This window comes from Sebastes umbrosus, chromosome 17 (genome assembly GCF_015220745.1).
Source record: "Sebastes umbrosus isolate fSebUmb1 chromosome 17, fSebUmb1.pri, whole genome shotgun sequence".
Classification (NCBI taxonomy): Eukaryota; Metazoa; Chordata; class Actinopteri; order Perciformes; family Sebastidae; genus Sebastes; species Sebastes umbrosus.
Window position 1 is genome coordinate 28,128,416 of NC_051285.1, and position 26,396 is coordinate 28,154,811.

A 26,396-nucleotide genomic window follows, 5' to 3' on the forward strand; every position below is an offset into this window, starting at 1 on the left:
GAGTGTCACTGCTTCCAGGATGCACCGGGCCTGAGGTCTGAGTTGTTCTAACATCCTCACATCCTCCTGCAGCCAAATCCACCGGAAGACAGGCAGTGGAGAAAATAAGGAAAACACATGAGAGAGGCCAGTGTGTGTGGGAGGGAGATGGTCGTGGGCTGCAAGGGAGAGAGAAGAGGTCATTGACAAATGAGCAAATGAAAGAGAGAGAATACAAAGTGAGAGAAGGAAGAATAGGAGGAGACAGACAGGTAGATGCTCATCTCTCTCTTTTCAGGCTGAACCTCTTCTCTCTGATTGCTCCAATCACAAAAGAGTGAGACAAAAGGTTAAAGCTGCTCTATTCAGAGGATTTTCAATTAGCCCCAAGCCAGTGATCAGCACTGTATTTGATTTATCTCCCACTGCAGTGACTATGCTGTTGTGTTTTTTGCTCATTACGGTGTGTTTGTGTTTGAGCGGATGTATGTTTGTTTGTGGCATGGGGCTGCTTTTTGCTCCACCTCTTTTCCTGACGTGCTCCATTGATCTGTCTCTAATCTAGTTTTGGCTTCCTGACAGAGCTGACTTCCCTCAGGCATTAATTATGCCTCCATGTGATTTATATCAGTGGGCTCCAGCACCCAGCACTCTTCTCTGTCTAATCCAATCGGATCCACGTCTGTGGCCCAGCCACTGCAGCTCTCACCCAATCAGATATATTGAGTATGTGTCGCAAGTGTTTCCCCCTTGCTCACACTCCCCTAGAGCGATCTGTCCTCGACAGCTCCACTACATCCATTGTTCTAAAGTCCTCCTGTGTAAAGAATGCACAGTGTCACACCGACACACAGCTGTAAAGAGGGCAGATGTGTCCGGTGTAGAGCCTCTAATCCACATAAACTCTTTCTCATGGATGAGAAGTTAATTTTGAAAACAGTATAAGCTGCTATCTAGAGGTGCAGCTGATCCATGGATTATTTTAGTTCTGAAGATGTTGTGGGAAACTTTTTTTCCTTCGTTGGAATATCTTTACTCAAACAGGATGCCTGGTTGTTTGTAGAAGCTGTCTGACCTGCTTGGTGACCTCTGGAGTCAGTAAAGGGTACATTTGGACGTACAAAACCAGGTTCAAGATGAGCTTTATGCTGAAGCGACGGTGGGACAGCGTGATGAGTAACTCATCCCTGGGCTACGGAGGAAGTGTTCCAAACCTGCTGTCACCTCCGCGCTCTTCCGAGGGCCTGGGGACCCTCAAGAAAAGACTGTCCATGGACGTCTTGCGAGGCTGGGCCCCGGACCTGGGGAGCTTGAGTATGGGGCTCAATCTCAATTTGAGCCCGGTGAAATGGCCCTCGCTAGTTACCGTCTGCAAGTGGAAACAGTCCCTGACAGAGAAGCTGAAGAAGAGGCAATGTGGCGCCGAGGACGAATCACAGGTTAGAAAGACAGAAGCTTAGAGACTATAGACTTGTATCGCACCTATCTTTCCAGCGCTTTAGCAAATTAATAGGACAAATTATGCCTTGTATACAACAGTGTATGATACCAGGACACAGGTTTTACCTATTCAATCTTTATTTAACCACATTTGAATCCCTCTGAGATTACGATTCCTCTTCAATGGCAACCTGGCCGAGAACGCAGCATCGAGATAAACGGAAGATAACAGACGAACAAAAGCACAAAATAAAGTCACATAAAAAGAGCAGAAGGCAGCAGTGCGGTCTCTTAGGGCAAAGCTATTTATACTAAACAAAGATAGCTCCTTAATGACACCGCCACAAGATCCTTCATTGTAAGTTTAAACACTGAGACACCACCACGCTACGTATGCAACAATAATCAAACTGTCCACTGCTCCTCTGATTTAACAGCCCGTTCCATTTCTTATACGCAGTGTAATTACAAATGTAGATTTCCATCCAACAGGTTCCTTTAATTGATGGAGTTCATTAGATAGAATATGTTTCCTGTGAGACTTGCCTTGTGTCAGTTAATGGAGTATCTGGCTGGTGATCCGTCACATCAACATATTGGCTTTTTTAGGTTTCCACTGTGTTTATTTCCACCACTCTCCACTTACACTGACATTAATTCATTCATTATCCGTAACCGCTTATCCTAATCAGGGTCGCGGGGGGGCTGGAGCCGATCCCAGCTGACATCGGGTGAAGGCGGGGTTGTGCAGAGGGAGAATAGGGTGTCAGATGAACCGAGGCTGCAGGACGGAGTGTGGCAGTGGAGAAGGTGGGTGAGGTAGGAGGGGCCTGGTTGTGGAGGGCTTTGTGAGGGAAGAGTAGAAGTAAGCCAGTGGATGTGTTTTAGGACATAGGTGATGTGGTCACATGAGCAGAAATCAGTGAGCAGACGAGCAGCGTTCTGGATGTACTGGAGTTTAACAACGTTTGGATGATGTACCATAAAGTCGTTAAGTTTGGATGTGGTGAAGGCATGGATCAGAGTTTCAGCAGCAGAGAAGGAGAGGCATGGGCAGAGACCAGCTGCTTTTCAAATGAAAAAAAGACAGTTTTAGTGATTAGATTTAATGTTGGAATTAGACAGATTACTGTAAGATTGTGTAGCGTAAATACCTTAAAGAATACCAGCGTCGAGGGGCACCAAAAACATACATCGCAAACACATTTATTTGGTACCAAAGATAAATAAGAGTGGGGGATCCCGAGGCGTTCCCAGGCCAGACGAGATATAAAATCTCTCCAGCGTGTTCTGGGTCTACCCCGGGGCCTCTTACCAGTTGGACGTGCCCGGAAAACCTCCAAAGGGAGGCGTCCAGGAGGATCCTGATCAGATGCCCGAGCCACCTCAGCTGGCCCCTTTAGAGGTGAAGGAGCAGCGGCTCTACTCCGAGCTCCCTCCGAGCTCCCTCCGGATGTCTGAGCTCCTCACCATCTCTCTAAGGCTGAGCCCAGCCACCCTACAGAGGAAGCTCATTTAGGCCGCTTGTATCCGCAATCTCATTCTTTCGGTCACTACCCAAAGCTCATGACCATAGGTGAGGGTTGGAACGTAGATGGACTGGTACTCAGCTCGGTCCGGTACAGCGCCTGCATAACTGCCAACGCTGCACCGAACTGCCTGTCCATCTCACGCTCCATTTTTCCCTCACTCATGAACAAGACCCCGAGATACTTGAATTCCCTCGCTTGGAGCAAAGACTCACTCCCCACCCGGGGGACGTAATCCACCGGTTTCCGGCAGAGCACCATGGCCTCAGACTTGGAGGTACTGACTCTCATCCCGACCGCTTCACACTCGGCTGCAAACCGCCCCTGTGCGTGCTGAAGGTCACGGTCTGACTTGAGATCCTGTTCATGAAAATCACAAACAGGATCTGCGACAAGGGACAACCCTGGCGGAGGCCAACAGCCACTGGAAACATGTTTGGACCGGATGACTGGTGACAGCAACCCCGGTACCCCATATTCCGGCAGTGCAGTACCCCCCCCCCCACAGGACTCCCCAGGGGGAAATGGTTGTAAGCTTTTTCAAAGTCCACAAAATACATGTAGACTGGATGGGCAAACTCCCCTGACCCCTCCAACAACCCCACGCTAATAGCAAATTTGCGCCGATTAAATACATTTCTAGCCAAAAGAAAGACTCGACAGCAATGTTACATAACTTTCTAAGTAAATTAAAAACATTATCCTGGCAAAACATTTTTTGTCTGCATGATTGATTTGTATTACTTACACACAGACCACATACATACACACATGTGGGACTTTTTATATATATACTATATATATGTGTGTGTGTGTTTTAGATGATGCAGCATGACTCAGCTGATGTGTGTGGCAGTCATGTTACTTTGACCTACATCTCACAGTTTTGCCCTGCCCACATAAGGGACTTCATTCATTAAACATTTGACAGATATTCATTATTATTTAGCTTTTTTTAGCACTTACGTGGTACACATACATTATATATAACATAGTATGACTAATGCAGACATGGATGCGTCAATGGCCACCCATGTAAGTATCACCCCTTCACCCTTCAAAACCTGGAGCCGACCGGTCTGGTACGAGATTATACAACATAGGACAGTTTTCTGTCTTTTTGTATCAGTGTTTCTGCTGTGACAGTATGGTTGGCCGACCCACTGGGACGACTCTCAGTTCTCCAGATGGCTCATCCACACCTGAGTCAGGATTTGCTAAAATGTTTTGTTCAGAATGTTTTCAGAATTACAATTTGATTTGTCTGAATCTTTGTTAAAGCTGCACATGAACATTAGTCACCAGGCAGTGACTGAGTGGAACATGCCTGCTCTGAGAATAAACAGGTGTATTGTAAGTTTGGATTGGGATCATTAAGAAACGGCTGCTGCATTTCTTAAACTACGTTTCCTTTCCTCCGCCCTCCTCGGAGAGACATTACTGTACGACTTGTTTGTGAAGAGAGCTGCAGATTTTCCTCAAGGATACTCTTAAATGCTGCTAGTTAGTCAGGCCTACAGTTTGCAGCTGAACTGTAAGTGCCCCCATGTGGCAAGTTGGATGTATTGCATAAAATGCAATGTATATTACCTCACTAAAATACCAAAAATAGACAAGGTTTCAATGCACCTTCAGTTCATAGGTTAGATTCAGGGTACACTTCCAATTACAATTAATGCACATCTTTGCATTTACATTTTGTTAAAGTGGTCAAATATATCTGAGTGTCTGACGGGAGAGATTGTTTGGATGACTGGATCACTGTGTCTTTCAATCAATGTATTTGCAGACTTTACACTTGATGTGTATTTCTTTGTATATTATTTCAACGCCAGGTAGAGAGGTCATCATACCTCCATAAATCCATGGTTTTGCTGGCACTCCTGCATGCTCTAGGAATATTGAGTTACAAAGTGAAGCATATCTCTCTGCATTTTGATTGCAAACGTCCTGTGAAAAACATGATTTGCGGGTAGTAGGGTCCAAGGATTAACCCCCCCAGTGGGGTTAATCATGCTTTTGTAAATGTCCTGTAATCTTGAACTCCATGAATGAAAAACAGGCCACATGTTAATGGCAGAGGATGGAAAAAATGGTCCATTAAAGCAATTCAGGAGTTCTCCTCGATGCAGAGAACGAAGATTGTGTTTAACCACAAAGGCCCTTTGGCTGAGAGCTGTTCAGTCAACTGGCACCGCCACACTAAATGACTTGTCAGATTTTGATTGGCTCATCCCAAGCTTGTGTCAAGGGTCAAATGGTGTCTGAGAAAAGTGACAACGGGTGCTTTTCATTACGCTAACTTATTCTTCCTCGTGTCCTCTCTCCTCGCGTGACACGGATATCGTTCCTCCTCCTCCTCCTCCATCGCAGAGGATCTCCCAATCCCTCAAATGCACCTAAAGGAGACAAGGAGTGAGGAGAGATTAGGGGCTTCTAGAGGAGCTGAGATCGAGGAAACGCCGCTCTATCCTTTGAGGAAGTCTTTTCATCAACGTAGAAGAGAGGTGAAACACAGCTGGAATATTCTCAAACCATGGCAGGGCTACATTATGTATTGCACATTCCTTAGATAATTTCTGCACAAAACTACCAAATTGAGTCTTATTTTCTTTCACTTTAATTCAGACATAGATGACAGTATTTACCTGGGGGGGGGGGGGGGGGGACCGGAGGGCGGGTGCAATGCTTCTGCGTCGATGAAAACCTACCGAATCAACGAGAGCAGGAAAGGTCTTAGTGAGGGGATGTGTTAGTCAGTAGTGTCAGTGTTGTGGGCTCTAGCTGGAGAGGCAGGGATTAAAATGTGACAGTATTACAGGACTCACTGTTTGTTGGAGAGTATAACACACCTGTGTACTGCAGATAGCATCAGTCCATGCAGAGAGGAGGATTAGAGTGTAAACAGGGCAGAACAGATTTCTGCATGAGTCACTAAAAGAGTGCCCGACTCTCCTCTGACGTGTGCGTATGTTGTGGACTGTAATGGAAGTTAATTAGTAGATGAATAAATTCATATATTTATGAATTAGTTTCTATAAATACAGACATACCACAACATGAAGGGACAAATACAAGCCTGCTCTGAATCCCAAACCTCATATCCTAACATCCACTAGTTAGCCCAGGAAACCTTACTGTGTTGAAGAAACATTACCTGAGGTGTGCAGCGTGGTGATGATGATGATGATGATGATTCTTTCAGGATGTCCATGTTCCTGATAAATGTCACTAAAGGTTATGGATCCCATCGTGTCTCTAAAGACCAAACATTGCGGGCCCTATCTTACACCCGCCGCACAGTGGCGCACAGCGTTGCTAGTTTCAGACCGACGCAGTTGTCATTTTCACGCCCACGTTGTGGAAATAGCAAATGTAGATCAGCACTCCAGATCAGCTCTGATTGGTTGTTTTCCTCCGGTCTGTGAAATCCTGCAGATGGTGTGACCACCGTGATCAGAGAGATCACCGCCAGCAACAGAGACGCCCCGTGGCTCATGTTATAAGCAGCACATTTCCTCTGTCACAAACTCGGAGGCTTCCCCACACAGGTTTTGTTTTTTTATAATAAAATGTGTCACGATGAGTCCATGAGTGCTGTTTTTACGCCTCGTGTGGACGGTGCACACATACATGCCTCCGTCTACGCTCAGCATCTCCTCTCATCATCCCCCTCTGTGTGTGCGAGTGTAGTCGTAGGTTGTCGGCCGTCACCCAGCTGCAAGCCCAGCTCCCGCTCAACCCTCTCGGTCCGAGCCCCCCCATGGGTAGCATCGGAAACTAATACAGTTTATCAATACATATTTGTCATATTTAACATTAATTATGCACACAAAAGCTCATTTGGAGAGGCATTGCCCCTCCCAAGTGGAGTTGTTGATGGGACGGTGGTGGTGGTGGCAGAGGCTCTACCGTCCCATCGACCACATGCATCACACTTTTACTTTGTGCACGAGCAGATCTGTTTCCTCAGCAGAAACCGGCTCCCTTCTCCAAGTAGCTGAATCCACCTTTTAAATAGCAGCGCGCCAATGTGCAGACGCACCTGTTTTTTTAAAGGGAATGGGAGACGACACTGATTGGTTTGATTCCTGTTACGCCCACAACAACACAGCTATGATTAATTAAGAGACTTAATACAACCCCTTTGCGCTTTACTATGCAGCCAGATTATGCGCCCTTTAACTAGCCAAAGAGGAGTTGCCCTAAATGCGCTTGCGGCATGCACTTTACGTTTAAATAGGGCTCTGCATGTTTCTTTAATGTCTAATAATGTTGTAAATATGAATTCTAAAGTTCATGTTGTATACATTATTGTCAGTAGGTCATGACTCTAACACAGACCATCATCTATCTTCAAATGGGGATGTGATTTAATAGCGCAGCAATGCAGGAAAGCAACAACATCCTTTATAATGAAATTAGGCACGTGCATGGGAAAACGTGAAAGCACATGGAAGAGTGACTGAGGGGGGGGACGGACGTCCGAAATGGCAACTGAGCTGAGAGGTTTGTGTTTGTTGATGTGTGCATTTTTTTCTAACTGACCAACCATCCATCCAACCATGCCCACTCACACGCTCTTCATCTTCCCCCCCAAACACACACTCAGGCAGCCCACTGCTGCTCTCTCTCCTACAAGGGTTCGCTGCCTCAGTCAGCTCTGATGAGGTATTGTTCTCCATCACTGGACTGTTTTGTGGCTGTTGCCTCTGGTAGATAGAATGGATAATGATAACGCCCACACACACACATACTAAAACATCACATAACAGACCGAGTGATGGCAGTACTGGTGGTGTAGAAAAACTGGGGATCTTTCCATAGCAAAAGCTCCTTTTTATATCACAAGCGTGAGATTATATCCACATGAGAATTCAGAATATACATAGTAGGTCTATGTACATCCGTGTGTTTCAGACACCCTGAGGCGTACGGTAATGTCGACGCTAAAGCTGAATGTTTCAGCATCAGTTGCTCGTAGCTAAAAGCCCTACATGGCCCTGATTCTATCTGACTGAAGAAGCGAAGGGGCGAAAAGTCAAGAAAATGCAGATTGAATTAGCATGCTCCCAGTAAGTTTAATGCCTAACAACGCATGCTAACCCTTCAGCTGTGAGATTGAGGTTTCGAAAGGTTTGGATCAATGTGTGAGGATCGGTGGCTTGTGGGATTGGTTGCACTTTTTTTACCCTTTTCCTGTTTGGTTTTCTGTGTTTCTGAATCCTTGGAGAAACAGACCTAGAGAGAAAAGGAAGGAGATATTGTATTCGATGTGGAATAAAGAACAAAATCTCCCTAAGACTCCAGAAAGAAGGCGTAGGGCCGACAAGTTTTGTGGTCCCTCCCAAGTCTGTAGCTGATTTTTGTTATTGTTTTTTTTTCTTGTTAATGTGTACTGTAGTTATCCATATCCAGTAACATTAGCATTAATTTGTGTTTGTGTCCACCAAACACAGTCTCACGGCAGTTCCTGAAATAGTCACAAAATTCAATCTGTTTGATTCATCTACATCGACACACATTTCCCTTTTTTTCTTCACGCTCAGCGCAACTTCCAACAACGTATATTTTGTGTGTTTTCCTACAAAAGCGGTCTCCTGGTGACAGTCCTGTGTTTTTTTGACCCACCCATCAACCCCGACCTCCTCCCTACACGGCGTTCGCTGCTCTTTATACTTCCCAATTCACAATTAAGTGGATTACTTCCGAATTGATTTTGTGCTGCACCATCACGAAAATCACGTGTCTATGTACACACGAATCAATACATTACATTTTGTGACTATTTCACAAACTGCTGTGCGGCTGGGCTGGTCCACCTGATGACAGTAAGTCCAACATTCGTCATGCTTTAAGCTCCTTTTTGGGTCTCCACCACCAATTACCAAGATACATATCTGTTCGTCCGTCTGCTATTTGGGTCTGGGCAGGTCTTCTTTACCGTCTTGTCTTAGACCCTTCAGACGCAGCCACTCCCACAGTAGCAGCCCGGGGATTTGTAATTCAAAATCCCGTTGCCTCCAATTCCCAGCAGCAGCGACCATCAATTGTTTCTGCCTGGAGGTGCGGATGCTGTCGAGCAGCACTGCCAGTTGAGTCATTTATTGACAGAGGGCTGGCAGCCAATGCACTGGCAACTCTCTCTCTCTCTCTCTCTCTCTCTCTCTCTCTCTCTCTCTCTCTCTATCTATCTCTCTCTCTATCTCCTGCTCTTCTTATCTGCTTCTCTCCTTTCTAACATTCTCTCTTACTCGTCTCCCTCTCTCACCCCATTTCTCCCTCCCTCCACTCCATTTCACTTGCATCGTGTATTTCTCTCTCTCTCTGTCTTCCCTCTTCCTCCCTCCCCTTTCTCTTTCCCTCCCATTTATCGTTCTTCCACTCCAGAAGCTCTGACACACACACACAGAGTCTCACACACACACACACACACCCTATGTAGCCCGTAGAGCTCCAGCAGCCAGTCGGTTCATTCATCTTTCATTTTGCCAGAGCGAGCGGCTCATGCATCAAGCAGGAGCGCGTCTTGTGTTTGATGACTGTACCAGTAAACCTACAGAAGAGGAACAGAAAGACAAGGTGTTGAAGTGAGGAAAGGTTAGCGTTGCGTGGCGGCAGCATGACTGCTTACCTGAGCAAGCAGCAGAGTTGCTTACCAGACTTGGATGGAAGGGGGGACTGTGTGGAGGTGCCATATTCCTTCAGTTGGCATCAGCAGCACCCCGACAATCACCACCACCACCAGCGGAACCATTACAGATCCGTCCCTGGCGGTGCCACCCTGCCCCGAAGGGGGGGCCAGATGACGGCCTGGCATATGGACAGCATGTCCTCCAGGAGCCCCGGCCGCTTGGCGGCAGTAAGAGCCAAGGGGGGGAGCTGTGACCTGTGGCCGGCCGAGTGTGGCTGCGTCCAGAGCTGGCAGGAGACCCAACAGGTAAAACTGTGCTGCTATCAGAGCTGTTATCAGCAGATGTGTCCATGAGGACCAGCACGCTGTTGGACAGATTTGCATGTAGATTATGATGTAGGAGACTTTGTCAATGGTTGGCTTCTATCATTGCAATATGATGGACTGTTGCAAACTGCAGTTTCTGGAGTTTTCTATCCTGAAAACAAACTGGATGCTTATCTTATCTATTTGTTTGGTTTGAAGCTTCAAACCTCAGTCCAACCACAGAGGAGAAATGAGGTCAGTAGTCTTCATTCAGCATTCGAGCCAGGCGTCTATATATTTATAGTATGTCAGAAATCCGTTGTGAGAGCGTTTGTGTTTGGCACTGTTTCTGTTGTCCCTCTGTGACAGAATGAGGGTTTTGCTTTTGTGAAAGACATCTCACCCGTTCCTCTGTCATCAAGAAAACCTGAAGTGTAACTAAGTTGTGTTTCCAAAGGAAAGAACATGGACATCAATGTGGTTAGCAACATATGTTAGCTTTATAAAAGTGTTCAGCGACTGCATCGTGGATGCGTCAGTTACAAAATCTGCAGTGTTAAAACGTATAATGTGACCAGTCTTGGCAAACCTACAATACTCTGTGTGCCAAACAAGAGACACTGCACTGCTGAAGAGGAAAAGCGTCTACAAATCAAAGCACATGGATGTTAATTATGCAGACACCCAGTGTAGTTTCCAAAAAAGGAAAAATAAATCTGGAAAATTTGGTAGCAGCACTGATGAAATTGATTTCAAGGTCGACCGGGTCTGCATCCTATCAGAAGTCAGATGTTTTGGACCAGAGCTGGTAATCTGCATCTGAGAAAGACAGTTTCCAGATTTTGAGGACAAAAAAAATCATGCTCTATTCTGGGATGTTTTGCCAATAGCCGATTGAATGATTTGCTCGATGGGCTATCATTGGCCAGGCTCTCTCTTCTTAAAGGAACAAGCTTTCTAAATCAGACACAGATTCATACATCTCTGTTTGGCGACGCTCTTTCACAGATTGACAACAATGATTGAACTTGTTATGAAAGCCTCGTGGAATCTCTCCAGTTGCAGTTTGAGGCATCTGCAGCTGCTGATTGTCAGTTTATTTATGCAAAAACAATTCTGCCACAGTGGGAGTTGGGAAAAATGAAAGAGGAAATTTGAACGTCAACACTACAGCCTGACTAATACTGGATTGTTGAAGTCAATAGTGATCTATAAAATCTGATATTATTATTTTATATTTACCCATCAAATGTTGATAATGATCTCTTATATTGTTTTTTTTATAAAGCATCATAACCAAGATATGTAACGAGCAGTACATTGTGTGCTCTCTGGTGGGCAAACGACTCTACGGAGACACTGTGCCTAAACCACCTCAAACATATCTATCTTTGGCATTTCTGTAGACAGTTTCTTGTTACTTATCAGCTGACATGTATGCTGATACGGATATAGCTGCGATGATAATAATAATATTGGCTAATATATTGGCCCAGCTGATTTTATCTGTCTAGAGGAGCTCCGGGTAGCAGAAGCAACAACAAAATTCAAAATCAAAGGACGTTCTTCAAACTCCTTTTTCACCTACTAATGTGTCCCATAACTCAGATGCAAAATGACAACGGACACAGCCTAAATGTGATATTGGCCTCTCAAATACACTATTGTATGCATAGGAGTGTGCCACTCTAATGGCAGCCATGAAGAGACAGTGTTCATCTCTGATATACTGTATATATTAACTGGGGAAAAAAAGTTCGGAAACTTGTGTTTGGTGGATTATTTCTCTGTTATTACAATGCTAATTGGTATTGTATTTTACATCGTTGGAAAGCCTGTTTATTTACCTTTGCAATGATGTCCAACTTGTAAGGATCATACATTTGTGGGATGAGCAGCACAGCTGATTATGTGGGTAGCGCCCAAGAAAAATGTGCCAAAATGCTCTGCCAATGGTAAACAGTGTATTCTCCTGTTGGTGCTGACTCTTGTTTTGAGTTGTTTGGTGGATTGGATGATTGAACTCTCTATCAGTAACAAGGAACAAACAAGACACATTGGCTATTTTACACATTTAATACACCATCAGGAGCTTCAGTAGCGGTGGAAGATCCATATGCAGCCACAACAGCCTGGCACCTCCTCCTCATGCTGGTCACCAACCTGGTCACACGTTGCTGTGGGATGGCGTTCCATTCCTCAACCAGGATTGGTTGCAGGTCAGCCAGCGTGGTTGTGTGTTCCCTTAATGATGTCACTGGCAAAACAAGGCTTGTCATCGTTGAAGGCCATCTCAATGCAGTGAGATATCGGGATGAGATTCTGCAGCCCCATATCTCCACAATCTGGGACCTAACTTCAGCTTTCCAACGATGTAAAATACAATGCCAATTAGCACCGTAACAACAGAGAAATAATCGACCAAACACAAATTTCCAAACTTTTTTTTCCGAGTTTATAAATAACCTGCTGTGTGTGATGGAGAGATATTGTCTGAAAATATGTAAATTTTAGCATTTTAGCAGAGCCAAATGGAGCTGAGATGAAATAGGAGAGTTAACAGGGCTGGGGGCTTAATGACTGAAGTTATCCTTTAGGAATCATTACACACATATACAGAACGGATGCACTGCTGCAAATCATGATTGTGGATTTAATTGCGGGGATGTGAAGTGTTTGTGTAACTATATGACACAAGCAAAATGACCTCAGGCAAGGCCAGTGGGAGGCAATGGGAGGCCGTCCATCATGGAGCGGAGGGAAAGGCGAGAGACAATGAGCATACGCTGGAACAGGAAGAGACAGACGGGCTGCTGTAGTGTTAAAACTGCTTTTAATGGAAATGTCAAATTTGAATGTTCAATGTCAGAAACCTGTTCTCATTTGTCTTGTTAATATCCGTCTCAATCGCTCTGTTCATTATTACTTCCCCGTGCTACACTTGAAGACATAAATTATGATTATTTCCAATTAGACCCGGAGAAATCCGTCGACATATTTCATTGCCATGCAGCCAGAAATGTGGACAGATGACCTTCCAGTTTGAATATCGTTCCAGTCACATTTTCAGTTTCCTTCTCTCCTCTAGGAGGAGCTTATCTGTCCATTTCCATCACACTCTGTTGTTGACTATTTTTACATGAGATGCCAGTGAATTATTGATACACTCCCCTGTTTTCATGAGCCACTATACATAGAGGTGCTGCTGAATTATGGAGCACAAGAAGAAATACAAGCAACTCGTTCTGTAACATCTGAAGGATCTGACGCTGCATCGTTTGGTTTTTGCAGTTTGATGACAGTTTTCGCAGTAGGAGAAAGGGCTTTACACCTTCCTCTTCATGCTGTTAGGGCTTTGTTATGTCTGATGAATGTGATATCTTCGGAACAATATCAGAGGGAAAGTTTATAAGAAAGGATAAAATACACAACATTTTTGGTAAGTGGTGCTCCGTGGGTTCTAATAGAAATGTTTTAGTTGTGTATTTGCCGAATGATATTCATTAGAAGCTAGCCGTGTAGGAGCCCTGAAAACATCAGAGTGCCTGATTAAAATAGCACTCTGCATTCAGCCTTTAGTTGAGACAACAGTGTGGCGCTGTGAATGTTCTTTATTTGTTTGTGTGCTGGCTGAATTCTTAGAATATTATCAGCGGTATATAGCTCCATGAAAGCCTCTTAACAAATGTGCCATGCTGCTGGACCACTGGCTTAATGTGTTGTTGGAGGCAGCTGATCACGTGGCGAATGTTGGGAAGCGTGAACAAGAAGAGAGATGAGCCTAAGTGCAGTTAAGCATGCCATTTAAGTGTGCAGTTGAGTGGCCATTACCTCTCGGGGGGGGGGGGGGGTGTATGCGTGTGCGTACATGTGGATTCATAGTGGCAGTGGTATCCATGTCATGTGATATTAGGAAACAGTATGAAGCAATTTTAGCATCATCATATTTGTTTTGCTTCTCTACAGCTTATTTGTAAGAAATTAAAGCTGCAGTGAAACGGAGCAAATATGATTAAAAAAAGAGTTATTTTTATAAAACGGTCACGGTGTCTCGGTGTCCTCCGGTGCTCCTAACAGCATCTGCAAGATTTCACAGACTGGAGGAAAACAACCAATCAGAACTGATCTTGAGTCTGCCATCCAGCTGCCGTCTATGAGAGCCACGAGTCAATCACTCGTAAACTCCGACCAAACGGTCAAACTAGGCAGCGCTGATCAAATATGAATCAATATTCTGTTACTGTAATGCCTATTTCTCTCCTCAGATGTTCTCAGAAACATCTTTTAGTGTGCTGTTTAGCTGTAACATGAGGAAGTTTGAGACCCGGCAGCCATGTTGAGATCTGCTAAGGAAATACCAAGCACCACCCACCAGCCGGAGCTCAGCCAATAGGAACGCTCTCTCTCTGAAATGACCTGTGATTGGTCAAAGTCTCCCGTCACGGGCTAGATATTTTTAAAGCCTGAGAACAGAGCCATGAGGAGGAGCAGATGTCTCTCAGAACACTTGAATTACAATATGTAAAAACTTGTTGCCTACTGAAGCTTTAAAGGGGACATATATCATGAAAAACTCACTTTTTCAGTGTCTGTGCACCTCCATGTGGGTATCTGGAGTGCCTACCAACCCACAAACTGTGAAATAAGACAACCCAGTGCAGGCTCACAGCTTGAGAACCACCTTTGCAAAGGTACGTCATAGTTCTCTCAGAAGCCAATCAAAGCACACTGGGATTTTTCGGGATGGGAGTTTAAAGAGCGTTTCAGACAGAGGGTGAATACAGGTATATTCAGACAGACAGTATGTTTTTTGAACATTACAGCATGTAAACATGTTCTAGTAGAAACCTAAAATACAAGTATGAACCTGAAAATGAGCACGATATGTCTCCTTTAAATGGCATACTGTGTCCAGAACTATGCTGTATGTGTATATTAAAGGCTATACCCTTCTTCACTGCGGTACAGGTCATAACGCTGTTGAACTGACAGGCAGCAGAGGTCAACAGAAAGCATCCACTGACAGGAATAAGATTAATGACAAATCCTCCTGACCTGCAGTCGGGATTATTTGAGCTTCGTGCTCTCTGGCATAATAGAAGAAGATACGCTTTGTTTCTCTCTCAGCTTCTGTCCTTCTGTCAGAGCTGTGAGTTTGAGTCTGAGAAGGAAAGTAAACGTCCTTTCTGGATGCTACAGAGGAGTAGTGTATGTATAAGTGAGTATTTCCTTGTATTTGAACACAGTATTTTTTTAATTTTGGCAGTAAATAATAGGTTTTCCTTTAGTGTCCTCTCTGTTAGAACGGCTGTGAATTCATTCACATAAGTACAGTGTGTGCGTGCACGGAAAGCAGATGTGTCTTAATCCCTCTTATCATTCTTCTCACAAAACAACATTTTCCTTCAGTCAGTTTTTTTGGCTTCGCAATCCCGCACGGCCGGCCAAATGTAATCTCTCTGTTTCTGTTAAATTCACTAAGTCAGTCGGTCTCTCTGTGGCTGTCTGTCTCTGTGATGTTCAGACTCTCTTATTTTAATGAGTCCCAGTCATTTGATAATTCATATGAATGTAAACGCTCCAGGATTAAGCTAGGAGACCCGGACACACAAACGGGGGGACATGTTTAAATAGAATCTGTGATCTATAATGTACAAGTTGGGTACAATTGCTGAATTTAATATGTGCTGAGTGCTAAGAAGGTAAAATGTCTTAAATTTGGAGAGAGTTAAGACGGCGTGATGGGATTTTCTATTTTAATATTAACATGATGAGGTTTTTGTTGTTTTCATGGGCTACAGAGGAGAGCAGAAAGTTAACGAGGGCGACAGCAGACCTTAAACAAACCAGAAAAATAGATCACAAAGGGAAATTTAAAGAGCAAGAGTTCACCCTGTCTTCTTTCACAGCCACTAAAAAGTCATTATACTTATGTCGAGTGTCCCGGAGTCTGATTTGGATCTAATTTGTCTTCACTAATCTGCAAAACTCTGCAGAATCAGACCAAGCGTGAAAACATGTTGATAGAAGTGTTTTAGTGCATAATTCATTTGACTTGAGAATGATGATAATTTGTGGTAATTTAACTTGTGTGTGGATATTTGTTTTTGCTGGAGACACTGGTTCCTTTGTATCTGTGTACATACAGTACAGTACATATGCACAAACCCCAATCGATACGGCCTGCGCTCTCACGATGTTCTACAGATGTTGGTCCCAAAGGTTAAAACGGTTAAATACGCTGCTCCTTCTTCCTGGAATAATGTACAGAAGGACCTGAAACTGTCAGAGCTGATTACTACTGTACGGGGGGATTTAAGTCTATTTTAAAGGCTGGAGAAAGTGGCACTATAGGTTGATGTGAATGAACTCCTTCCTCAGTCTGTAGTATTATTACTATCGTAGTTATTGGGTTTTTCTACATAGGTGCTGTTTACTGAGATGTATCTGATGGCTGTCAGTCAAAAAGAATAGGCATTGTTACACTTAATTAAAGTGCAATTGATGCAACGTATATAGGGTTTCTTGCCATAGCTGATTTGCAGACCATGTCCCCGGTAAGGCTTTTAAGATCACAGGTTTGGTTTAGTTTCAGCCAGTGTTTCACCTTTTCATTAAACGTTTTCAGATCAGGTTGTGTTTTTATTTCCATTGGGCGTTCCAGAAATGAATTCCTTTTACTGAAAAAGACGACTGACCGAAGGTTGTTTTGTGCTGTGCCGCTCTGCAGTTACCATTTGTTGATCCCCTAGTGGCTATTCTATCAGTATAACCATTCGATTTTCATCAAGCACACACACACCTGCACACTTTCACCTACCCCTCATGCATAATGACAAGGAAAATAAATTAAGAAAAGATAAAAATGTCAATGTAATCTTAGGTTATGATGAATTTGTTTTAATTTGCATGTCTTCAGGAATGATTAACTAATCATGCTTACACGGTTTACAGTGTATCTCTGAATTTGTGCACATTCTCAAGCACAAGAAGAAACTCATAAACTGGATTCTGTGCATTTTGTAAAAATAAGCATGTTTTAAGCACACAAAACTGTGCATATACTGTACATTGCTGGTAGCCTAAATAAGACCTCATTTATTTATCACCTAGGGTCGATACTCTGCAAGGAATGCAAGGAAATACACGTCCTGTTTGTCCTGAGGACATTCTTTTTTACCAGGGACTGAGAATGCATATCCCCTTGCATTGATCCCATTTCCTTCACCAAAAGGTTAATTTACCAGTATTGTAAAGAAGGAGCCGGTCCTATAGAGTACAGTGTGGGCCATGTAACTAGTAGTCTCAGCTGTATGATAGTTGTGACGGAGACGTGAGTGGACAGGCTGAGTTTCTTGCTCATGACATGTGCTGTCATTAAACTGATGACCAAGCAAACTCGTCTGGTCTTTCACAGCATCGTGTCAGTCAGCTGCACGGCGGGCACGCAGTCTGAGAGCTGCTATGACACCATAGCAGTGATGTGTATGTACTGTATATAGAAACTGCATACAGTGTATTAACCCTTCTAGTTACATAATGATGCTACATGTAAAATATGTTTCCAGCATAGGATTTATGACGGGATTCATCTTTAGTTATGGGGTCAACCCAGTCTCACTCCTATAAGTCATCAAATACCGCCGATTGGGCAGCGCCCCACGGCATTGGAAACCGACGCATGGAGGCACGCTTTACGAACCGGGCTTTCAACTACCTCCAATAGTAATCCATGTAATTGCAAACCGGGAGGTATAAAGAGCGGCGAACTTCCACATACAGAGGAGTTCGGGTTGGATGGGTGGGTCATAAAACACAGGACTGTTGCCCAGGAGAGGGTCTCCGATGCCGAGGGGCGCTGACCGAGCAGCAGTATTTAACGAGTTGGGAGTGAGAATGTGTTGATCTGCTGCTCTCATATGATACTTGATATGCATTCTGTTTTTCATTCTAATTATTCACAGGAGAATGATTAGCCCCTTTCTTTTTTAATGTGCCTTGTTTGTTTGAGTTCTATTCATCTTGTGGGGACAAAATCAAAAGATGAATTTCAAAGGAATCTCCAACTGCATCCTCCTGCAGCGAGCCTCACAGATCAGGCTCATTGTTTACGTGGAGTGTAAACTGAACCGCTGTTTGGATGTTCGGTCACGGCTCTCAAAAATCAGAGTCCCTCTCTCGGGAGTGCTTCCTTTAACCATCTGCTCATTTTCTACAGGCCATCAGGAGGAAAGCATTTTGTGTGCACCGTGTGACATTGGATTCATTTCATACCGCACAATTTATGACTGCAATATTATTACCTGACTGGAGGACAAATTACCAATACACAATAGAGACTAGAGGACAGCGCTGCAGAGCCGTAACGTGCAGAGGAAAGACGTCTCGAGCTTGAAAGCTGTTCGTCGAATAGGATTTGACCATCGGTGTCGTTAAAATGTGAACATTTGGCAAGCGTTCGTGGCGCATTACAACACAAGCTGCTGTATGAGTCATAAATTCTGCAATCACAATGTTCGGGCGTCTGTGCTATCAGCACGGCAGATCTGCACAACGCGCTACCTCCACTCGTTTACTACCCGTGTTCTCATCCCTCTCTCTTGTTAAACCTATTCAGCTATAATAGCTGTGTACGAGAGGGGGGGGATGTTTCTGCTGCCATTCAGCAAATGGAAGTCTGTTAAATTGTTGATGATACAGAGATCCAGCTTGTCCCCTGGATACATTTATGGAAAGTAGGACAGTGGTGGGCCCAGGCGTCTCTCTATCACTAAAACCTCACTAAAGTCTCCTCCATTTCTCCCCCCTTCTTTCTCTGTCTCTCTTACAGGCCAGCCCTGCCCCGATAATCGTCAACACAGACACTTTGGACTCAGTTCCTTACGTGAGTTTGAATTTATGTGTTTTTTTAATGCACCTATTCGTCTTTTTAAGTAGAAGATCAATGCCCTCCAGCAGATTAAATCACACTTTGAGCCGGAGCACGTTGAAATAAATAATCTCTCATCCTCTCTCCTCTGTAGCCGAGTTGGAGTCGAGATAGTCGTCTATGTGTTGGTACATTTTGATGGTGTAACTTATCTTAGTAACAAATGAGGTTGCGGTGAATTATTGATGTTTGTCATGAATAAATGACCAGCACAAGACTTTCTAAAGACCTTCACCTCCAGCACTTTTACATCAAAGGATTTTGACATCAAAACACATAAATGAAGCTGGATTAATAACAAATCGGACTTAAAGAGGGTGGTGCATTTTCATGATAAATTGTCACATGTTGGCGGTTGTGTTAACAGTTAAAGGCAGGGTGGAGGTATCCTGGCCAATCATTACATTCAGGGCTGAATGAAATGATTGGACGGGGTGATTGGAGTCCTACGACAGCCCAGACACTGGATATGTTTTCCTATTTTGTCAGAGCATTCTGTTTATCGATTGCTTTCGGGATGTAATGATAATTTCAATTAATATAACAGAAAAAAAATTCTAAAATCTTTACCAACCCTGCCTTTTAAAGATGCTATTCAAATGTGTGAAGAAATGAGGAAAGGAGCATCTTTCCCAAACTACGTTACTAACTTTTCTTTAGGGACTCTGTTCATGAGATAGATCATATAGAAACATCAGATACTGCTGTTGCTAATTTAGTCCTCGGGTCTCGCTCGCTTCTACAATCATATGAACTTCTGATAAAAACATGTGATGCTGCTCAAAAAATGATATCCAACTGGGAATATGATATGCGGTGTCTCGTATGCTCGTGTGCTATTCCTGTATGAATGCATAACGACGGAAGTGCTCGCTGCTAATTAATCATCTCAGCGAGATACAGGATGAGACTCTGAGGCTAACCTCCACGTTGCAGAAATAGTGAATGTTGATTAACTATCACCTTAAATTGTTTCCCTGGAGGTGGTGAATATTTAGCACAGGAAGCACCAGTGGCCCCGTCAGCCCCTGTTTTAATTTAAGTATGTAGAGTTGGACCTTAATGTAGAGCCAACGTTTAACATCATCCTCTATGAATATGCTTTAATCTAATTATTCAGCATCCCTGGCATGCTTTTTTATTTTATTTTAAAGCAATGTTTGAATGACTAAAACATGGACTCAGTCTGTTTTCTGTTTCCTCAGGTCAACGGCACAGAAATTGAATACGAGTTTGAGGAAATCACTCTAGAGCGGGTTAGTATCTCACATCCCCCACAGCTGTGTTTAACCTCAGACAATCTATGAGAACACGCACAGCTCGGCACTGTGTGGTGCCGTGAAATGTCTCCTAGAAATAAGAATGCAAGGTGGTGATAGAGGAAGATGAAACATCCATGCTGACTCACCAGAGGATCTACGCTGAGTGATCTATGTATATATCGAGCTACTGTCTGAAATGAGTGTGGGAGGGCTTTTCATTCATTCTCTAAAACATGTGAGCTAAAATAGCTTGTTTTATAAACATCATAAAAGAATTTCTATAATCATGACACCTAAATGTGTTTATACATAACTCACACAGGCTCCGCCCTCTACTGGACTCTATGCGTAATACACTCCTCCAATCAGAAACACATATTCTCCCATTGAACGTTGCATTAACGTAACCGACCAATCAGGACGTGCCTACTTCGAAAACGTGCGTCCCACGGTATATAAGGCAGCGTCCACCGCTGTCAGATCATTCTTTTCTCTTTAGCGAAGGGCGTTTTGCCCACTGACTGCTCATCTCCACGGATGGAGTCGCCACTTCTAGAACCTCGTCACATCACGGTCTCTTCGCCGCAACGGATCTTCATGACGCCTGCCTCGAGAGCGTGGTTCAGTGCCCCCAAGTTTCGACGCCAGCAGCTTTGGGTTCACTTCCGACGCTTCGATGTGATGCTTCGCTACGATAAGAACAGGCCGGAGCTCGCGATCGACTCATGGCCATGGCACTACCCAGATCGGTTGCGTACTATCTGGGTTGCTGCGACTAACCTCTAGCCGGTCAGGATCAGTGTGGATGGGTCGATGTGATGTCGTGGCAGGGCGTTGCATCCATCGGGCTCCACCCAGTGTGCCTGTGTGAGTTAGAGCAAAGGTTATTGTAACCCTAGTTCTATAAGCACAGGCGGAGCCCTCTACCAAGGGGGGCCCTGACGCTCCTGCACCGCTCGCTGAAGAGGATGATGGGACGGCTACGTTCATGCAAAGTTCAGTGAGCGAATACATGCTCGTGATTGGAGGAGAGTATTACCCATAGAGTCCAGTAGAGGGCGGAGCTTGTGCTTAAAGAACTAGGGTTATAATATTGTAACAGAGACAAAGACAGACCAACAGCAAAGGTGAACACCGCTACCAACCAACAAGGAGAGCTCTGCGGCTTCAGAGAGCTTTAATAGAGCCAGTAGTCAGCCTCCATCCAGACTCCAGGACCTCCATATTTATCATCAGCCATCACAAGATGGCCACAACTATCTTGTTTAGTCTTTGAGGAGAGACAGACCCGTGTCTGATCCTCTCAAGTCGTCGCCCTGCGGCTGAACAATGTTTTTTTGATTCAGCGTTCCAGGCAGCGAGGCCCTGCGGGGACACTCAGTGGGTTTTTGTAATCAAGAGAAGCTGCAATTCCCATCAGCTAACAACTTAATCAAAGCTTGACTTTCATTTTGTGAGTGGGCATCCAGGGGATTTTATTTGCAGAGCCGACAAAGTGCAGCTCCTGCTCCGAAAGACACGGTGTGATCCTGCTGCCTTTATAAATATAATATTTCATAGTAGCCTATGTCATGATAACAAAGAGCCAAACTCAGGAGAGAGGATGTGACCTGGACTTACAGCAGGACGCCGGAGCCATTTTGTAATGGCACACTGAAGACTTAACACCTCCGACCACTTTGTAATCCTACTGAGAGCAGAGAGCCACACCGTTAAATCATGCAGCAACATTCTCATAACTTCCTCTTACATTTTTCTGTTAAGAGAAAAAAAATAAGAGAAGTCAGCTCCAGATGCACCAAACGTTCTTAACCATCCAAATCTGCTCTCACCCAAGATGAATCCCACTTGATCATAAATTGGAGGCATGTGGCCGATATTATTAGCAAAGGTAACGCCTCCCAGACACTGTAAGGGCAGGTGTTGTGCCGTGTGCAAATACTGGCACATGAATTCATAGTTTTCATGTGACGTCACGGCCCTGTGTCCACCGTCCGCTAATGACAGCTCAGCTGTGAAGACAAGATGTTTTTTTCTTATCTTGGTGAGAGTGCTCTCAACCAGTCATGAAACGTTCTCTTACCTCAGAGAAGAGCAAAAATAAGAAAACATTGGTGTATCCCAGATATCAATGTTTTAGGTTACCAACAAAATAAAAACTAATCGTGGATACAAACAAAAATAAGAGGACATTTGTTCTTATATCGCTTATATTTCATTGAATTGTTACTTGTGCTTTTCAAGAGAATTAAAAAATCAACATTGCTTGCAGGTACATTTATTTGTTTGCACAGTGCTGTCAAATAGTATACAAGATTAATTTTATTGTGTGTCAGTGATTTCAAAGCAGTGGTAGGCCAGGGGGTAAATATACAGTTGCTAGGGGATACGTGAAAAGATTATAAGATTTGAAAAACTAGAAAGGAATTAATAAAAAACTAGGGGGAAAAAATAAATCCACTTGATGACGGTAACACAGTTTATAGTCTAAGTATGTAGTATATACTGTAAGTCTAATGCAGTGAGGGCCAAAGTGCAAATGTACTACTACAACGGTATTAGGGCCACATTGAGGGGAAAAAAATCGGAGATTTCCAGAATAAAGTCATAATATTACAAGAAAAAAAGTTGAAATATTACGAGAATAAAGTCATAACTTTACGAGAAAAAAGAAAATAACGCGTAAAATTACTGATTTATAATATTATGACTTTATTCTCGAAATCTCAGATTTATTTTCTTTCCCTCAATGTGGCCCTAATACTCCGTCGTACCGTCGTACCGTCGTACCAAAGACCTACAACAATGATAAATAAAAATGAAAATGTAAACAATAAAACAGCTATTCATTTTAAAAATCCACAGGGAGCCGTTTAGTTTAAAATAAGCCCAAATGAACACATTTAGAACGTGACAGCGATGTAGCTGACGGGTTGTTCATTTCATCGACATGTCGGACACAAAAGGTTGGCAACCACTGTTTCCGTTTCCCTCTTGAAATTATAGCAGCAGCAGGAATCATGTTTTTACTGTTACATCTAGACTGTTTCTATAATAGGATTCTGAACACGGTCCCACTGAACAATGGGGATCATGCAGTTGATGTGTTGCCAGTTTGGCACACTACATACAGAATAAGCCTGCCTGTCACTGACTCGCTCTCCCCACGGCCGCAGGGTAACTCGGGGTTGGGCTTTAGCATCGCCGGAGGGACGGATAACCCACACATCGGTGACGATCCCGGCATCTTCATCACCAAGATCATCCCTGGAGGAGCTGCAGCAGAGGATGGACGGCTAAGGTCAGTCACTTACACTTCCCCCCACACCGCTTTTTAATAAGAGATAACTATAGGAAAGTTTTCAGACCTGACAGGGAAATAAAAACTTGCATGCATGTCTCAGAAAAATGTCAGAAAAAAACTGATCTCCTTTAAGAGGATGACAATCTCTCTCACCACTCACCGCTCCACTATATCACTGCTTACTCCTCCACTATACTGCACTGGATGATCCCTTCAGAAATCTTTCATATAGAACACATTTGAGATTATTATACAGCAGTATGATTTTTCTGTTGGTGCATTTTAAAGTGCTGTTATAATGGCTCACAGGGGAGCCTTGCCGGAACTTATTTATTTATTTATCTGGCTGATGCCTCATATTTATGTGAAGCCTGCAAACTATTTTGTCCATTAGCATGTATATAATCACACAAATTACACTTTATTTAATCTCAAGAGTAACAAAACATTATTTTTCATAGTTGAACTTGAGTCCCTTCTCTCTCTTCATTTAAAACCCACAACTATAAACCTTCAGTTCTCTGCAGCATCAGCGTTTTGCTGAGCTCTGATAGTCTGCACACTAAAACGCTTAAGGGTGACCCACCAGCTGTAACAGCATTAAATGAACAGAGGAGCTATACAGTAGATCCAGTCCATCAGATCCTTTGCTACAGTAGTTTATAAAAGGAGGCAAGGACACAACCTGAGCTCATTCATCACTCTATTGGAGTGAAAGGCTTCGTGAACACTCGTATGTTAAGTGTGAAACTGGAGAGCCGACGGTTGATTGACAACAGTTTGGCCTGTTGGAACCTTTTCTGGTGTAATGCCAGTAAATGTACGTTATCTCCACGTCCCTGACTGTGTTCACAAAACAGGTCTGCCAGTTGTTGTCCAGGAAGCAGCATTAGAACGCTCCCCTGTAATTACAGCTGTGCATGCATCGTGATATATCGTTAATCCTTGCCTTTGTTCTCCTTCAATCACAAGCACGCATTCGCCCACTGAAAGTTCTACCCAGATCAGTTGCGTTACTTCTGGTGACTAGGGCCCCCTTACTTCTCCACTGTGGCGGCCTACTGTAGGTAATGAAGAAGTAGCGACTAACCTCTAGTCGGTCAGGATCAGTGTAGATGGGTCGATGTTGTGTCGCGGCAGGTCGTGCATCCATCGGGCTTCTCCCACTGTACCCATAGAGTCCAGTAGAGGGCACAGGCGCTTAAAGAACTAGGGTTACAATATCATAACAGCGTTTTGCCCACTGACTGCTCATCTCCACGGATGGAGTCGCCACATCTAGAACCTCGTCATATCCCGGTCTCTTTGCCGCAAAGGATCTTTCACAACGCCTGCCTTGAGTGCCTGGACGCAGGCCGCAGAGAGCGGGGTTCAGCAGCCACCGGCCTGCCAAGCGCTGCCCCCAAGTTTCGACGATAGCAGCGGTCGGTTCTCTTCCGACGCTTCGATGCGATGCTTCGCTACGATAAGAACAGGCCGGAGCTCACGATCGACTCATAGCCATGGCACTACCCAGATCGGTTGCGTACTATCTGGGTTGCGGAGACTAACCTCTTGCAGGTCAGGATCAGTTTGGATGGGCGGATGTGATGTCGTGGCAGGGCGTTGCATCCATCGGGCTCTGCCCAGTGTGCCTGTGTGAGTTAGAACGAAGGTTACGATATTGTAACCCTAGTTCTATAAACACAGGCGGAGCCCTCTACCAAGGGGGCCCTGTAGCTCCTGTGCCACTCGCTGAAGAGGGTGTCGGATGACAGAGAGTGCTGCATTCTGCCCTTTATACTGTGGTAATGCACGTATCCGGGTAGGCACATCCTGATTGGCCAGCTACGCTTGAATGAATGTGAATGCGTGCTCGTGATTGGAGGAGAGTATTACCCATAGAGTCCAGTAGAGAGCTCCGCCTGTGCTTAAAGAACTAGGGTTACAATATCATAACTTTGTTTTAATATTAGTTTTTGATGTAGATTTTTGGAAACATTTATAAACTATTTAACAAAGAAACAAAATCAGAGTCCGAAAAAAATATTCTGTAGCAATGAGCTTTTTTTTTTTTTTTTCGTGTAGCAGTGATAGAGATTGCCGGATTTGGTTTGGTGTCAGGCCAGCTCCTGTTCTTCGTCCAAGCTGCAGCTCTGCAGCATTACTGTCAGATCACAGATGCTAGAGAGGAGCGTAATACATGCACAGCGTCAATCTCGAGCAGATAGCAAGAAGAAGCAGGCCAGGCATAAATCACACTTAGCCTAATTGATGGTCACCCACTCCTAGGTGGGCAGCAAGACTAATGCATTATGGATGGAGGGGAGTCTAATCTCTCTGTGAGGAAGAAGGCCTGATAGGGATTTGGTTTTCTATAACATTATAGAAGCCAGACACACTTCCTGTCGCCGCTCTGGGACACACTAGCAGAGCACTAAGCATACTTAATGCACCGGCTCGGCTTAAGGGACTGCTCGGAGCGTTTTAAGTGTTTCTTGTGGAGTCTGTTGTTTTGGAGAGGTAAAAGCATAGATACAGTCAGGACTAACCCCACCGCTTTACTTCTACCTATATGATACACATTCTTAATTCATATTTAAATGTATTTATGCTCAATTCAGACAACTAAAAAACTACAAAATAATGGCATACTGTAGGTATACTACTTCATGTTTTTTTGCGTGCGTGCGTGCATGTTTGTGTGTGTGTGTGTGTGTGTGTGTTTGTGTGTGCTGTGTCCCAGCTGGTCCCTGTGGACCCTCAGGAGGGTTGTGTCCTTGAGTGCCAGGGCATGGATGATTTTGTCAACACCTCAGGGGAATTCAAACTGAGCCGCTCGCTGACTCTGATATTTACACATTTATGTGCTTGCATTCATAGTCAGCCCCTCTCTGTCACACATCACACACACACACACACACACACACACACACACATATGCACAACATTGCCTGCAATCTAAAACTCATGTTGGAGCACACGGGTCACCACGGCAAAGTAAACATGATCTACTGCCAACAACAACCACACA

The 26,396-nt window shown here is 44.1% G+C and overlaps 1 protein-coding gene across 28 annotated transcripts in view; it reads left to right on the forward strand.

The window, feature by feature from the left end:
- dlg2 (discs, large homolog 2 (Drosophila)) overlaps positions 1 to 26,396 on the forward strand; it is a 162,331-nt gene that overhangs the window by 98,021 nt on the left and 37,914 nt on the right. For 27 of the 28 annotated variants that reach the window (XM_037749468.1, XM_037749456.1, XM_037749458.1 and 24 more), the window contains 3 exons: positions 18,719 to 18,772; positions 20,023 to 20,073; positions 23,256 to 23,380. In XM_037749468.1, the coding sequence (XP_037605396.1) occupies positions 18,719 to 18,772; positions 20,023 to 20,073; positions 23,256 to 23,380 (230 nt within the window). Of the gene's footprint in view, positions 1 to 9,338; positions 9,889 to 18,718; positions 18,773 to 20,022; positions 20,074 to 23,255; positions 23,381 to 26,396 lie in introns of those variants that run through there. The other variant, XM_037749481.1, reaches the window with a different exon arrangement.